Source organism: Haematobia irritans, chromosome 2, assembly GCF_050003625.1.
Source record: "Haematobia irritans isolate KBUSLIRL chromosome 2, ASM5000362v1, whole genome shotgun sequence".
Classification (NCBI taxonomy): Eukaryota; Metazoa; Arthropoda; class Insecta; order Diptera; family Muscidae; genus Haematobia; species Haematobia irritans.
Genome location: NC_134398.1, coordinates 1,851,709 through 1,867,072, shown reverse-complemented (window position 1 = coordinate 1,867,072; position 15,364 = coordinate 1,851,709). Strand labels below are relative to the sequence as shown.

Genomic DNA, 15,364 nt, shown 5'->3' with positions numbered 1-15,364 from the left:
ATACTTGTTTGTACTAAATTTTATGCCGATCGAAAATTGTTACCTTTATAGACAGAATAAATAGAGATGACTAATATGGTGTCTCGAACCAATATTTCTGGTAGACACATTTTCATGGAGGTTAGGGTGTAGACGGTGTAGAAATATAGAGAACCGAAGTGGCTTTAAACGCAAAATTTGTTTTTGTTTTGGTTTTGTTTTTTTAGTTTTTAAGATTAGCTTTCTATTTTATAATTGATATTTATAAGTAATATATTAAAACTTATTAACATTTAATGAATTACTTAATATTAATAAAGTTTTACCGCTCACCCTTAACTTCATCAAAAGTTAAAGATAGTTTTCTTTGGAAAAACATCAATTACCTAAACGTTGTCCATTTAGTTATATTTTAAGTATATAATATATAAAAAATAAAATTATACACTACATCACTTCCAGCGAATTTTTTTCATATCACAATAATCATTTCATTATTCAAGTAACACCATTGATTTAGTTTCTCACTTACTTCTGTGGCATATAAAACCATATTAATATACCCATGTTTCACCGTATCCCATCCCATTGAGCAGATATATATTTTTTCGTTGTAATAAAATGCTTTATTCAATTTACATGGCCCTATTTTCGCTTTTGCTTTCCTTCAAATCCTCTTTGACATTTCGATTTGCATCGATTAGACTATCAAGAAATCCCCTGCCGCTGTTAGCTTCAGGGTCGTCATGATCTACAGGAAGCTTATCGATGGCATCCAATATAAACTTCAGTGAATGGCCGGTACGTGGCAACCAATCGAACCATCCTTGCGGGGTCTTCCTTGTGTAACTCTTTTCACTACCTTCGGCTGTCTCATCGTCAACAAAATCCAGATCACCACCCGATAAGGAGCGAGCACCACCCAAGTAATCCGTGTAATCGTAATCACTTACAAGAGGATTTACTTTTGAATAGTAAATAGCAGCAAATGTTGAATAAATAATCAATAAGGCGGTGCCAACCTGCAAGACAAAGAATGAGAAAAATAAAATCAAATGCAAAATGTGAGAAGGGACAGATAGACTGATAGTCACAACAATTAAAAGCCAATAAACCAATTTTACAGTTAGAAATCAAGGCAGTGGGGGCGGGAAGGAGCAACTACCTTCAGGATTATTGTCATAATTCATTGAAAATTCCGCCACTATGTTTCAAGGCTTTATATGTAAGCATATATGAAAAATATACGTTATGATGACAGTTAATGTCAAAATAAGTTTCCGTTTCTCCCCCCTTTTACACACACATCGACGCCTTTTCTACACACACGCTTACTGACTGTGTCGCTTCAAGTGACAAAATACTGTAACAACAAGGAGAACAATGGTGATGACATAAACCAGAGAGGATTTCATTTAAATGGCAACATAACTGACAACAACCACGAAAATAATTATTACTCTGGTCGGTCATGAATGCGGGTGGTTGGTGGCGACAACTTTGCGTTCAAAGAAATGACTGGATTGTAGAGTAAATGATTCTTCCTGAACTCAACAGCTCGCTTTGGTTGATGCAATCAGATGCACAGTTGTACCAACTTACCTCCAGTGTAATTCTCAACCACCAGGTGCCAGCGAACATTGGCTAGAGTTTTTCTCTGCACTCAAATAGCACTTGGCACCTGACACTCTTTCCTACTTTTGCACAACAAGTCACAAATCAGTGTTGACCATACTTCATGTTCTTCAACCATTCATCCATTTGTTCACCCCTGCGAGGATTCGGTCATACTAGTGTGTATGTGTGTCTGTATAGCTATCACATGCAGGCAAACAGACAACATAATATGTGGGTTATTGTGAAAACAAATCGGTGCGAAGAGCATAAAAACAACGAAGCAAATGTGAAGGAAATTGAACTGACGTTACATAAACTCACCGCCACTCAGTCACTCCAATGTAAGATTTATGAAAAATATGTCAGACCAAATACTGTAAAAATGGAGTTTACTCTCCATGTAGTGACCCATAAACAATGGTATGGATTGTAAACTTTTTGTCTATAGAAATTTAGCCGACGGCGCCTACAGTGCGTATAAGTGATATTATTTACGAAAACAGGGGGAGCGTATGAATGATGTGAATACGAAACCCAATATGAAGCATTTGTCATTTCCCGTTGTCACATCCGTTTTCGGTAGAGTCGCTACCCGAGTGACGCTGAAACCAAGTGCAAATGATAGTGTGGTATGCAGTGACTGTAGTTTATGCATGTTAAGGGCAAGTTACATCCATTCATATATAATAGGTCCATTATAATTAAGACGAAAATATTATAGAGCTATATAAGAAAAGCTCCCCTTTCCATATTTAGAAATATGAATGGATGTAATTTTAAATGTTATGTTCATGGGCGAACACATAATGTTTGCCAGAAATTGTTAGGTGCATTTATAAATAATTTATTACAACTTAGGTCATAATTTTTCTTGACAAAGATAACATTAAACATCCATTTGTGTTGATGTTATTTGTGGTGATCATATTTCTACTCTAAACGTAGGAAGTGAAGATCTTTTGATATCTTAACTTTTACTTTGGTAATGAAACCAAGTATTGACACCATTCCATACTCTACCGAGGATGTGATCCTATCTTTTCCTTACCTGAAAAGCAGCCCAAAATTTATAAGATCCTTCGGTGATAACAAAATCATAATAGCCCTTCAAAGGATCACCTTTTATGTAACGACCCTCTCCAACATCTGTTGCACTTTGAACGGCAACATCATTTTTCTCAGTTCCCCTCTTCTTTCTTAAACTCTCGGCAAGGTTAACCAAAGTCTTATCCCCTTTCGTACCCTTGCGAGGCTCATCCTTAGCTTTGCGTAATTGTTGCGGCTTCAATGTAACCTCATCCTCTTCACTAGAAGAACTGTTCTCAGTTGTGCTACTTGTAGTGGAGGTAGAAGCCTTTACAGGTTGCTTAGAATTAGTTTTGGGATTTTTTGTGGAATTTTCCGGTTTCTTTTTGTTTTCCATTTTTGGTGGCTTCTTCGAGTTAATACGTTGTTCTTGTTGTTTTTGTTTTAGTTTTTGTTGGGCCAACTCTTCTTGTTGATTGTGCTTCTCTGCCATGGAATTCCAAGCAGCTATGAATGACTGATACAAATCCCACATGGTCTTTATAGTCTTCAAAATTGTTAAGAAATTCATTTCGGATCCCACATCCTGTTGTTTCTCCATAGCTTGGCTAGAGGCTTGTGGTCGATATCGTTGTAATTGTTGCTGTGGATATTTTTCTGACATAGCCGTGGAATGCTGATGAGTGGTCCCCATGTAGTCATAATCATCTCCATAGAGAGGATAGGGTTGCCTAAAATTTTAAAAGATTATTCAAATTTGAAATAAATTCAATCTTAAATTTTATTGTCGCTTATAGTTAATAGAATATTTACTTTGTAAGCCTAATTTAGTAGTATATTCAAAAATATTTTATTGACTATCATATATGCACCATAAGAATCCTTAAATACATATGTATGTATGTGTGGGTTTTTGATTTTATGTATTTTCCTACGAAGCCTTAGTTTTTACACCCCATTAGTAAGACATGGAAAAGGGAAATGATAACATTGCACACCGTGATGTGTATCTATTCCTATATATGTGTCGAATCGAATTTCATACATACGCATTTCCTATTTCCTTAGTGTTGACTAATTTGGCAATAATAGGAACGAGTAAAAACATTCTACTTTAACTGCATCAACATCTAAATCCAGCATAAGCGGCCTCTTTCCAAATGTTTCATATACATTTGATGAGATGCGACTTTTTTATGTATTTTGATCTGCTGAATTCGAAATTTTTTTTATGGAACAGTTTTTAACATATCCCGTTATTTTTAGTTTTTCGCTCTTTTTCACTAAACAAATTATATCTCGAGTTAAATGAAAGGTATTGAGATGACGAATAATCGTGTATAATTGGATCTGTGATAAGTTAAGTGGTTCAAAAACTATCGATGCAAAAAGGAAAATTTAAAAAAAAAATTGTTTTCCAGTGACACTTTTCCGCCGGAACAGTACAAACCACTGAAAAAACGTCCTCTTCATGATCGTATAGATGATACTCTATCGTAAGTAATAAACCCAACTAGACGAAAAACTACCAAAAAATGACAAAGTTATGAGCAATTGAGTGAACAAATCATGCCGAGTGTCATTTTTGTGTGGGTGAGTTGCTCATATTTGCATCATTTGACATCGGATTTGTTCACTCAATTGCTTATAACTTTGTAATTTTTTGGTCGTTTTTCTTCTAGTTGGTCTTATAAAATTTTGATCTTGTACATTTTCAGTGTAAACTTAAATTAAAAATTAAATTAAACTTAATTAAAAATCGTTAAAAATGTAAAATTCTATTTATGTTATTTATTTTTTTTTTTTTTATCAGTCTAATTTATTTTATTATATTTTTATTTAAATTACTTTGTTTGTTGTTTTCTTTTTTAATTAACGTCACAGTGCTTTTCCTAGGATGCCTTAAAAATCCATGTGTTGTACGAAATGCATACGACGCACATTGGGGTTTTTGATACCAAAAATGGGAATTAATTGAAAAATGAAATTTAGGAGAACCGAAAAAATTTTTATAGTCGGTAAAAGTACACAAAATTCCACATCACTAGCGCAAAAATTGTGTCTTTGACAAGTACCGTTGTGTCACTATATATGTTTGAAGTTGGAGTTATTTTACGTTTTCCTTGCGTGCGATATAAATGTAAATTATTGGTGTCTTAAAAATTAGTTTTGAGTGTTTTCTAAAGCGATAATTAAAAAAATAATAGTGGAACCTTCATCCTCAGGTTAATAAGATTATTTTTGTGTTTTTTGTTTTTATATGTGACTTGTGTTATTATTTGAAATTTAGTTTCGCTCGTAAGTCTTTAAATTAGAGGATTTCGAGAAATATGTCGACAAATAGTTGTGAATAAAGCCAAATTAAGTAAAAAAGTTTATGTTTTCTAAAACAATAAACTCTTTTGAAAGCATAGATGCAAAAGTTGTCTGCACTTTTTTGCACATTTTGAAATTAAATGGAAATACATTTTTCAACCCCTGGTACTATATGTTCCCAACCGTGCACAAATATTTATTACTTGGAGCAGAAATAATTAACCACGCTTTACTTCCAATTGGACAGTTGTCGGAAGAAGCGCAAGAAGCTCGAAACAAAGATTTTAAAAATTTTAGAGAGCATTTTTTGCGAAAATGTTCTATGGAAAAATCAAATGAAGAGATATTTAAAAGACTGTTAATTAACATACTTCGGATCCAGTTATATCAGAAATGAGAAATTAAAAGAGAAGAAACCCCACAATTTGCCTATGGAAGCAATTCAAATGTTGATATTTGAGTCAAATCTTGATGGTGATCAAAATGCCAGTGTTGATGATAATGATCCATATAGTAATTTTACTGACGATGATGATTGTGATGATGATGATAATAATTGTTAAGAATCAGATCAAAAAGCAGATATTCATTCTCTTTTTTTTTGTTGCAAATTAACTAATGGAAAACAAATAAAATGTGGACTAAAAAATATTTAAAATTTGATTGGTTTTATGTCTTTTAGTGAATTTGGCCGAAAAAAGTTAAAACTATAAACAGGGAAAGCTACTTCGAATTAATTCCCGCTTTTGACATCAAAAACCCCACTGTGCGACGGCTGACGCTAAATTTTTGCCTCCGGCGGCTGCGGCTTAACGGCTAAGCCGATATAAATTTATCCACTCGGCGGCGGACAATCATCCATTATAAAATCAATTTGAAGTTATTCGAATGGTAATGAGATTAGTTGTACAACCAATATTTTAATCAAATTTACATTTCATTAACATCAAATTTACATTTCATTAACATTTTCTGAGCGAAGTTTTTGCGAAACTATTATAACAGCTTGAAATTGATTGATTTTGGGTGGAAGAATCAAAATTTTGGAAAAAATATGACAATTACTAATATATTTTTCTGATTTAAATCGATATTTTCGATTAATTGGCGGGTAAATTTTAAGTCGTGATGAGTCGACATATTCGGCGGCGGTGTCGACTGGCAAAAAATGGTCGGCGGCGACTGAAATCAGCGGCGCAACTCGGCGGCTTCATTACCTGGTCATCAAAGTCATCGAGGGAACCTGAGCTCAAGTTACTTGTGATTTCTTCAATAGTCTTCCCAAAACTTAAGTTTCTTGCTTAACTTTTTTGTTCATCCATATAATCTCTCCTTACACTTATCATTAAGATATATCAATTTAATAAATTTAAATAAAAATATCATAATAATTAATTAGTTACATATTTTATTTAAGACTAATTTGACCCCAAAGCCATATCGGAACTTAAGTTTATTGCTTAACTTTTAAAAACGATTTTCGTTCATCCATATTAAGATATATCAATTTAATAAATTTAAATAAAAATATCATAATAATTAATTAGTTACATATTTTATTTAAGACTAATTTGACCCCAAAGCCATATCGGAACTTAAGTTTATTGTTTAACTTTTAAAAACGATTTTCGTTCATCCATATAATCTCTCCTTAGTCGACATAATCGGTGGCGACTGAAATCAGCGTCGCAACTCGGCGGCTTCATTACCTGATCATCAAAGTCATCGAGGGAGGCTGAGCCTAGTTACTTGTGATTTCTTCAATAGTCTTCCCAAAGCCATATCGGAACTTAAGTTTCTTGCTTACCTTTATATAATCCATCCTTACATTTATCATTAAGATATATCAATTTAATAAATTTAAATAAAAATATCATAATAATTAATAAGTTACATATTTTATTTAAGACTAATTTGATCGAAAGTATTTTTAATTTATTTTATTTTGTTTATTAAATTTAAATTTTATTTTATCGTTTCACTCTATTGTCCATACACACTATGCCTGTGGCTATGCCTAGAGTTATATACTACCCGTCTTATCGAAAGTTTATTGATCATTTTACGCAATGTTCACCATACGATATGGGGGTTCAGTCAACTTGACAGGTTTTCAAATGTGTCTGCCACAAGTCAAAGATATGAGTTGACTCCTTACAGCATTTCCTGCCCATTCTGTGTCATGTCATGTAGCAAGAATTGTTGCTTGCTTGACAGGTTATATTCTTCTGGACCAAATAGATTCACTCATTGGAAGCTTTCGAAAATATTGGATCAAATAACGTTTGCAGAATTTTAAATTTTGCAAACAAAAAGGATAGGAACTAAGTGTTAAATTGCAATTATATTGTAAGCAAATTGAATTCTAGCAAAAGGGGGAAATCTAATAAGTAAAATGGGAAATATGAGTTTCATAAACTTGGAATATTGGAATATTTTTGTTGTATTCATCAATGTAAGAAAATAGTTAACATAACTATTCTGTAAAAATAAATAATAAATTGAATTTATTAAAGACAATAGCAATAATCAAGCCTTGTTCGGTATCAATGAAATTATTTCAATAAAATAATTCCTTATCGTGTTTCACACATACCAAATATTATAAATTCTAAAATATTCTCCAAGCTTTATTCACTCGAACTGCATCAGTTGAGCTAAATCCCTGTCTATAGTATGCAAGTTAATAAGTAGTGTAATATAGATTTAAATAACTAATAAGCAAATTAGGGTAGAATGATAAAAATATATATAATATATTTTGTTATTCTATGTCTCCCACTCCTAGTATGTTTTCTTCATTACATCCTTTTACTAACATAGATAGTAGCATAATTAATACGCATATCATTCAAAATCATATGAGCTTCTATGGATATAGGTATCCAATAGATAAAGACACACATATACATACATATAAATTCGTATCAATTTTGTTTTCAGGGAAAATATGGAATACAACTGTCCAATGAGAACAACAATTTTTCTTGCATAAAGTTTTATTTGTAAATATTATCTCTACAAGGATTAGAACACAAATAATACAAAGTTATTTATTTGCACACAATACACACACACACAACTACACTAACACTCAAGCTGACATATATATCCTTTGGAAATTACTTGCTATGAGAAGTCGTCTTTATTTAAAAACTTGTGGGGGGAAAAACTAAATATTTTCATCTCATGGAAATATGAAGTAAATACACACTATACATATATGTTGGAATTCATACATTGGATTTATAATGCCTCCATCTAGATAATTGTTTGTGTGAAACTACAACAAGGATAGCACTTGAGCAAATTCAAATTGGCCATGTCTTATCATTGCAGGCCTTGTAGCTAGCTTTTACACCAAAATTACTATTAATTACGATTTTTAAGAGAGAATAACAATTTGGCAGGTTTTGTCTCTATGCTGCAAATCTTTCAGTTAAAACCTATGGAGCTAATTTTTTGTAAAGGCTTTATACACACAGAGAAGGAATATGATCAATCCAAATATGTTTCAATAGCAAAATGTTATTTTTCAACAATGAATATGGAACATTTTTGTCGCAAAAATGTTGTTTTCTTGACATTTTCAAGAAAATAACATGTTTGCGACAAACATGTTGCATGTTAACCACCCAAATTGTAAGAAATACATAAGTGTGAGGGTGCTTTCAAAGTGTTGCAACTACAACTCTAGTGCATGTGTGCTGCATGTTCACTTGGGATCGTTTGTCAGGTGATAAGGGTGCTAGAAGAGTGATAACAGATTGTTGTTATCTAGTTCTAGATTAGATTTCCATTATTCCAGATGTAAGTTCTTATTCAATAAAGAAATTATTATTCGTTTGGAACTCAAGCAGAAAATAATGTTTTTTTGTTTATTTGGGATTTCAAATAAAGTTCACTGCAATTGTTTTCAATGGCAATTAAATTGTACAACGGGTATAAAGTCACATTGCTCTAAACTATTGCACGGCTCAAAATTTGTATAAATAATTTCTAAAGGAATTAATTCTAACACCGAATGCATTTGTGACATTTCCAAATTTCTTAAAGTGGTGTTAGTACGCAATTAAGAGAGTGTGCAATGGTTAGAGTGTCCATCTTGTCATGTCATGTTTTCAATTCCAGGTTCTCAATAATACCAAAAAATTTATCAGCGATGGTTTACTTCAAGTCCTGATTGCTGATGATATTTCTGAGTGGTTTCACACGTAATTTGACCCACCATTTGGGCTCAGCTATAAAACGAAGGCCCTTGTCATTGAGCTTGACCTAATTTGGCAGCTAACCACACACTGTTAGAAAAATATGTTTTTCATATGTTCCGATATAAACAAAATGTGTTTCGGGCACGATTTTAAACCACAATATATTTAAGTGCGAACATGTAATGTTCCTAAACTAACACTAAATGTTTGGGACATCTATGTTAATATGTTAGAATATATTATGTTTGGGGCATGAATGTTTCAAAAAAATCATATGTGTGAATACAAACATATATAAATTTACAAATTTCGACTAAACATACATATGTTGTACATATAGAGATGGAAAACGGGAGAGTTGACGAAAGATATCAATATAACACAGCAAAAGAGTCAAAAGAGAACAATTTCTGTGAAACCGCTTGTATGTTGTTTCGGAAAACTGTTTTATGATAAGGGCAAAAATTTGATATGCTTAAGTCTAAATATTATTTAATTTGAATAAAGAGAATAGACATTCGGAAGAATAGACATTTGAAAAACAAACAGCATATGTTTTCGCTTGAGAGCAGCATTTTATGTATGTGTGGACATGTGTTTTGTTTATCATTTTGGCATTATGGGCACAATTTTTTTCTTGGTTCGTAAAAGAAATCAAGGGTCTGCGAAAGCGAAAGGGCACTATACACTTTTTAGAGTTGGGACAGTAAAATGAAAATGTGAAAAATGAAGTGAAAAATTACAAAGTAAAATGCAAAAAAACAAACTTTAGTTCCTCTTTACTAGTCCACGAGGAGTTGACGGACACCATCAAATATAAAAGCGGGCATTAAGTTCGAGTTTTACAGCTAAAACAATTTAAAAAGTTTATTTTCTTTAAAATGAATTATTAAAGAAAAATAAAAGGAATTTTAGAGCGATGGTGTTAAATGCTAGTAAAAAACTGTTCACTCCTAAATAAATTTATGTTTATATTATAAAATTATGTATGTATGTTTATACTCGACTACACGTTCTTCTTTTGTTAGAGTTTTTGGATTCCTTCCAAATTTTAAAGTTTTGTCCAAAAACAGTTTTTTATTACAAAATTGTTATTTTTGCAATAAAAAATAATATTTTATCCAAAAATCAGTCAATTTCGTTTATATCAAGCATTGTTACTGACTATAAATCTTTAATAACGGACATTTCGAAGTTTCATTTAAAAAAATTTAATATAGTATAAATATAAATGTGTAAATTAAAACAAAAAAAAATGTTCGGTCGGAGCAGGGATTGAACCCACGACCCTTTGCATGCAAGGCAGACATGCTAACCACTGCTCCACGTGGCAAACAAATGTATGTTTCTGTTAAATAATGTTATGTTTGCATGGGCTCGTGGGCGCCGGAAACTATGCTATATAAATGTAACTTAAAACGATAATTATCTACTGGTGACTATAACAGCTACGTAGCCCAGTGGATAGTGTGTTGGCTTACAAACTGTATGGTCCTCGGTTCGATTCTCCGTGCAGGCGAAAGGTAAAATTTAAAAAATTTATAAAAGTGAATAATTTCTTCAACATTATTTGTATTACAGAAAAAGGTGCCAATAACAAAAAAATTTCGTGGAAGTGAAAATTACGAGTATGTTAGGGAATGAGCACAATCGTGTTCTGGAAAAATTCTTCCAAGCATATAATATTTTTGGCTCAAAATGCTTCCAAACATATAATATGTTCGCATAAAACAAACATATTAATGTTTCGGCAGTATGCAATAATATATGTGCTTCCTGCAAAATATGTTTGGAACATATGTTAAAGAAGCAATTTTTTTTGAGGGTGCATGTGGCATCACAATCAATATTATAAGTAAGACGAAAATGAGGGACTCCCACACAGAAAAAAAAAATATTGTTATAAGTACAAAGACTTCAGGATTCTATAAAACACGAATGTAATTTTTGTCTAGCATACAAGACGCAGTTGATACTTTTTTAGAAAAATATTTTAATGGGAGTTTTTTTTTTGTGGAAGCCACCGTGGTGCAATAGTTAGCATGCCCGTCTTGCATACAAAACGTCCAAGGGTCAAAGTTGTAACAATGTGCAATTTCTCGGCATGGAGTCAATAGCAAAATAATTTAAGTAAAGGCAAAATCTATGGAACTGTGTAAGCTGTTTCTTAGTGCACTACACCTAAATTCATCCATAAAACTTCATTTCTTATTATACGCTTCCAGAAGTTAAGTTGACTGGGAAACAGTTTGTATGGGGTAACTAAGGGTTATAGCCGAAACTGGTATTTTTTTTTTTATCAAAGAATGCTTTCTATTCTATTTAAAGTCAACGGTAAATACCCACGCTTTTTATTCTATTCTATTGTAATGGAATTATACTTCGTTTTTCTTACTTTTGCTAAAAAGTGAAAGACATCGAGTAGTCAGAACTGCACAAATTTATCGTAATATAAAGTTCATTAATTAAAATGACTACATTGTTCATAGTTTGATGAAAATAATTGTATTACAAATTTTATTTGGTATCTCGACACTTTGACAATTTTCATCAAAACTACACTCTCACCCAAACTATGACATGATACTATGCCTTCGAACTTCTTATTTTTGCCGCTGGATAAAATGATTCATTAGACATCGCATAACAAAACTGATGGGATTTATTATGCTATACGAAATTTCAGAATTAAGTCAATAGACATGTTTGAGTATTCTCAATTCAGAGAAGAGAAAATTATAAAATGCTTATTTTTATTTCAATTTTATATAAACTAATCGACGATCATCATCAAATCACTTCAAATAGTATCCATTCGACCTTATTTGTTTACCTTAACATTCTCAATTTATTTGATATGATAAAATTCTATAAAATTTTCAAGTGAACCAATCTATTGCTATTTGGTATAGATTTGCTCATCTATTTGCCTGCCTGGTTATGAGAATGTATGCCAGCAAATGATAGAATATTCTTAGTAATTTACATACTTTGAAATAGTTTTTGTTTACACAGCTAAATTGCCTATAAATAGTTTTCATAAGCACACCCACACCAGTCGATACATAAAAGTTATATCCTTTTAGATATCCCAACAAAGGCAAATGATTGTGTTCGTTAGTATTATTATGTAGGCATCAAATTTACAGCTCCACCACGGAATAAAGCTCTAACAATTGTATGGTTGTGGCATCTCAAGGATAATATGTGTGTCACAACGGTGAACAACACATGCGAAAACTTCCAAGTATCGTCATTTTCAGTTCTTTATGATATGTGGAGTGTTAGAGACAGGGGATGAGTTAAAAACTTTCAACTTCTTTACTTTGTCTATTATCATATTTGTCAAAGGATTTTCGCAATACCTTTAGAAAACTTTCCTATTGATGAAGAAATTGAGTTTAGTTGATCATTTTCACATTTTGCCAGAAAACCACACCTGTATTTCATAGTAAGTTAAGTTAAGACATTTATCCCCGTATACACGTATAGAAGGAATATGATCACCTCCCAGAGCAAAATATTATTTTTTTAACATTTTGCTCTAGGATCATACTAATTTGCGGGAAAATGTGCCTATCAGAAGCGTTATCGAAGACCCCATATTTTATATATTGTTGGACTTAAAATCACGGCCTTGGCCGATCTGGTCACTTTGAAAATCGAATAGAATTTAGATATAGATTCAATATATGGGTGGCAAAATACAAGAATCATTGCTAGTTAAAGCTTCTGTTAAAATTTCAGTCAGACCCTATAGGAGAGCGTTCTTTTATTAATTCTAACGATTATATAATAATATCAATACTGACTAATTTCCAAATTTTTTTCAGATTTGACTCCAATTTTTATTTTTTTTTTTCTCAGATTATAGAAACATTTAAAAATATTAAATCGATCGGTGGTTTGCTTCCTATTTTGAAGGGAAAATCAAAGAGCATTTGGATGGTGTGTAATCTTGTCTTTCAATAGCTACATTTAAAAACCGGTCGCTAATTTTTTGGTGAGTCAGGGACAGGTGTCCTCAAAACTGCTAGCTTGAAGAATTAAATTGATCCAAATTTTCGTTTTGGAGTACCATCGATTGAAGATGAACGAGATAGCAGAAACAGCAAAAGCCCACTTGGATCACATTATGCACGAAATTTTAGACACCTCCTACTTCTCCCTAATCAAATTGAGCTGCAAACCGTTGCCTCATTTTGCCGTATTTGGCCCCTTCTTTGTATTTTCAAAATGTGAGGTAATGGTCACAAATATAACTCCATGGAGGAGTTCATCGTACCTACGAAAGTCTATCTTGAATGCCTCGAGCAGGCTTGTTAACAATTTTTAAACAGCGCATAAAGAAGACTATGCTGAAAATGGCACTTTTTGTAAACCTCTTCTTATTTTTTGTTCATGTCATTAATTTTTTACCCATCTTATTCAAATTCTGTGGACCTTAGATAACCAAAATAACCACTTTACCAAAGTGTTTGTTGCTGTTTTAGGCTTAACGAACCTACTTTATTTTATTATCTATTTTTTACTGATCGTCTTCAAGTTCGATAAAAGTTTAAGTTTCTTTTTACTTCTTTTACTTCTGAAAGGAAATATTTTTATACCCTGCGCCACACTGTAGAACAGGGTATTATAAGTTAGTGCATATGTTTGCAACAGCGTTGCCAGAATTGTTTCACGAAAAACCGCTAGATTTGTCCAAAAAACTAGCCAAAAAAGCTAAAAAGTTTTAAAAAATAAAAAAAAAGAGCTCAAGTTACTTGTGATTTCTTCAATAGTCTTCCCAAAACTTAAGTTTCTTGCTTAACTTTTTTGTTCATCCATATAATCTCTCCTTACACTTATCATTAAGATATATCAATTTAATAAATTTAAATAAAAATATCATAATAATTAATTAGTTACATATTTTATTTAAGACTAATTTGACCCCAAAGCCATATCGGAACTTAAGTTTATTGCTTAACTTTTAAAAACGATTTTCGTTCATCCATATTAAGATATATCAATTTAATAAATTTAAATAAAAATATCATAATAATTAATTAGTTACATATTTTATTTAAGACTAATTTGACCCCAAAGCCATATCGGAACTTAAGTTTATTGTTTAACTTTTAAAAACGATTTTCGTTCATCCATATAATCTCTCCTTAGTCGACATAATCGGTGGCGACTGAAATCAGCGTCGCAACTCGGCGGCTTCATTACCTGATCATCAAAGTCATCGAGGGAGGCTGAGCCTAGTTACTTGTGATTTCTTCAATAGTCTTCCCAAAGCCATATCGGAACTTAAGTTTCTTGCTTACCTTTATATAATCCATCCTTACATTTATCATTAAGATATATCAATTTAATAAATTTAAATAAAAATATCATAATAATTAATAAGTTACATATTTTATTTAAGACTAATTTGATCGAAAGTATTTTTAATTTATTTTATTTTGTTTATTAAATTTAAATTTTATTTTATCGTTTCACTCTATTGTCCATACACACTATGCCTGTGGCTATGCCTAGAGTTATATACTACCCGTCTTATCGAAAGTTTATTGATCATTTTACGCAATGTTCACCATACGATATGGGGGTTCAGTCAACTTGACAGGTTTTCAAATGTGTCTGCCACAAGTCAAAGATATGAGTTGACTCCTTACAGCATTTCCTGCCCATTCTGTGTCATGTCATGTAGCAAGAATTGTTGCTTGCTTGACAGGTTATATTCTTCTGGACCAAATAGATTCACTCATTGGAAGCTTTCGAAAATATTGGATCAAATAACGTTTGCAGAATTTTAAATTTTGCAAACAAAAAGGATAGGAACTAAGTGTTAAATTGCAATTATATTGTAAGCAAATTGAATTCTAGCAAAAGGGGGAAATCTAATAAGTAAAATGGGAAATATGAGTTTCATAAACTTGGAATATTGGAATATTTTTGTTGTATTCATCAATGTAAGAAAATAGTTAACATAACTATTCTGTAAAAATAAATAATAAATTGAATTTATTAAAGACAATAGCAATAATCAAGCCTTGTTCGGTATCAATGAAATTATTTCAATAAAATAATTCCTTATCGTGTTTCACACATACCAAATATTATAAATTCTAAAATATTCTCCAAGCTTTATTCACTCGAACTGCATCAGTTGAGCTAAATCCCTGTCTATAGTATGCAAGTTAATAAGTAGTGTAATATAGATTTAA

At 31.9% G+C, this 15,364-nt stretch overlaps 1 protein-coding gene across 1 annotated transcript in view; it reads right to left on the bottom strand.

The window, feature by feature from the left end:
- Positions 1-608: 608 nt before the first annotated feature.
- Positions 609-15,364, bottom strand: part of LOC142226513 (uncharacterized) — a 61,749-nt gene continuing 46,993 nt past the window's right edge. The window contains exons 2-3 of the mRNA XM_075296571.1: positions 2,645-3,353; positions 609-1,001 (exon numbers count right to left, since the gene is read on the bottom strand). Coding sequence (XP_075152686.1) covers positions 615-1,001; positions 2,645-3,353 — 1,096 coding nt within the window. The 3' untranslated portion in view covers positions 609-614. The remainder of the gene's footprint in view (positions 1,002-2,644; positions 3,354-15,364) is intronic.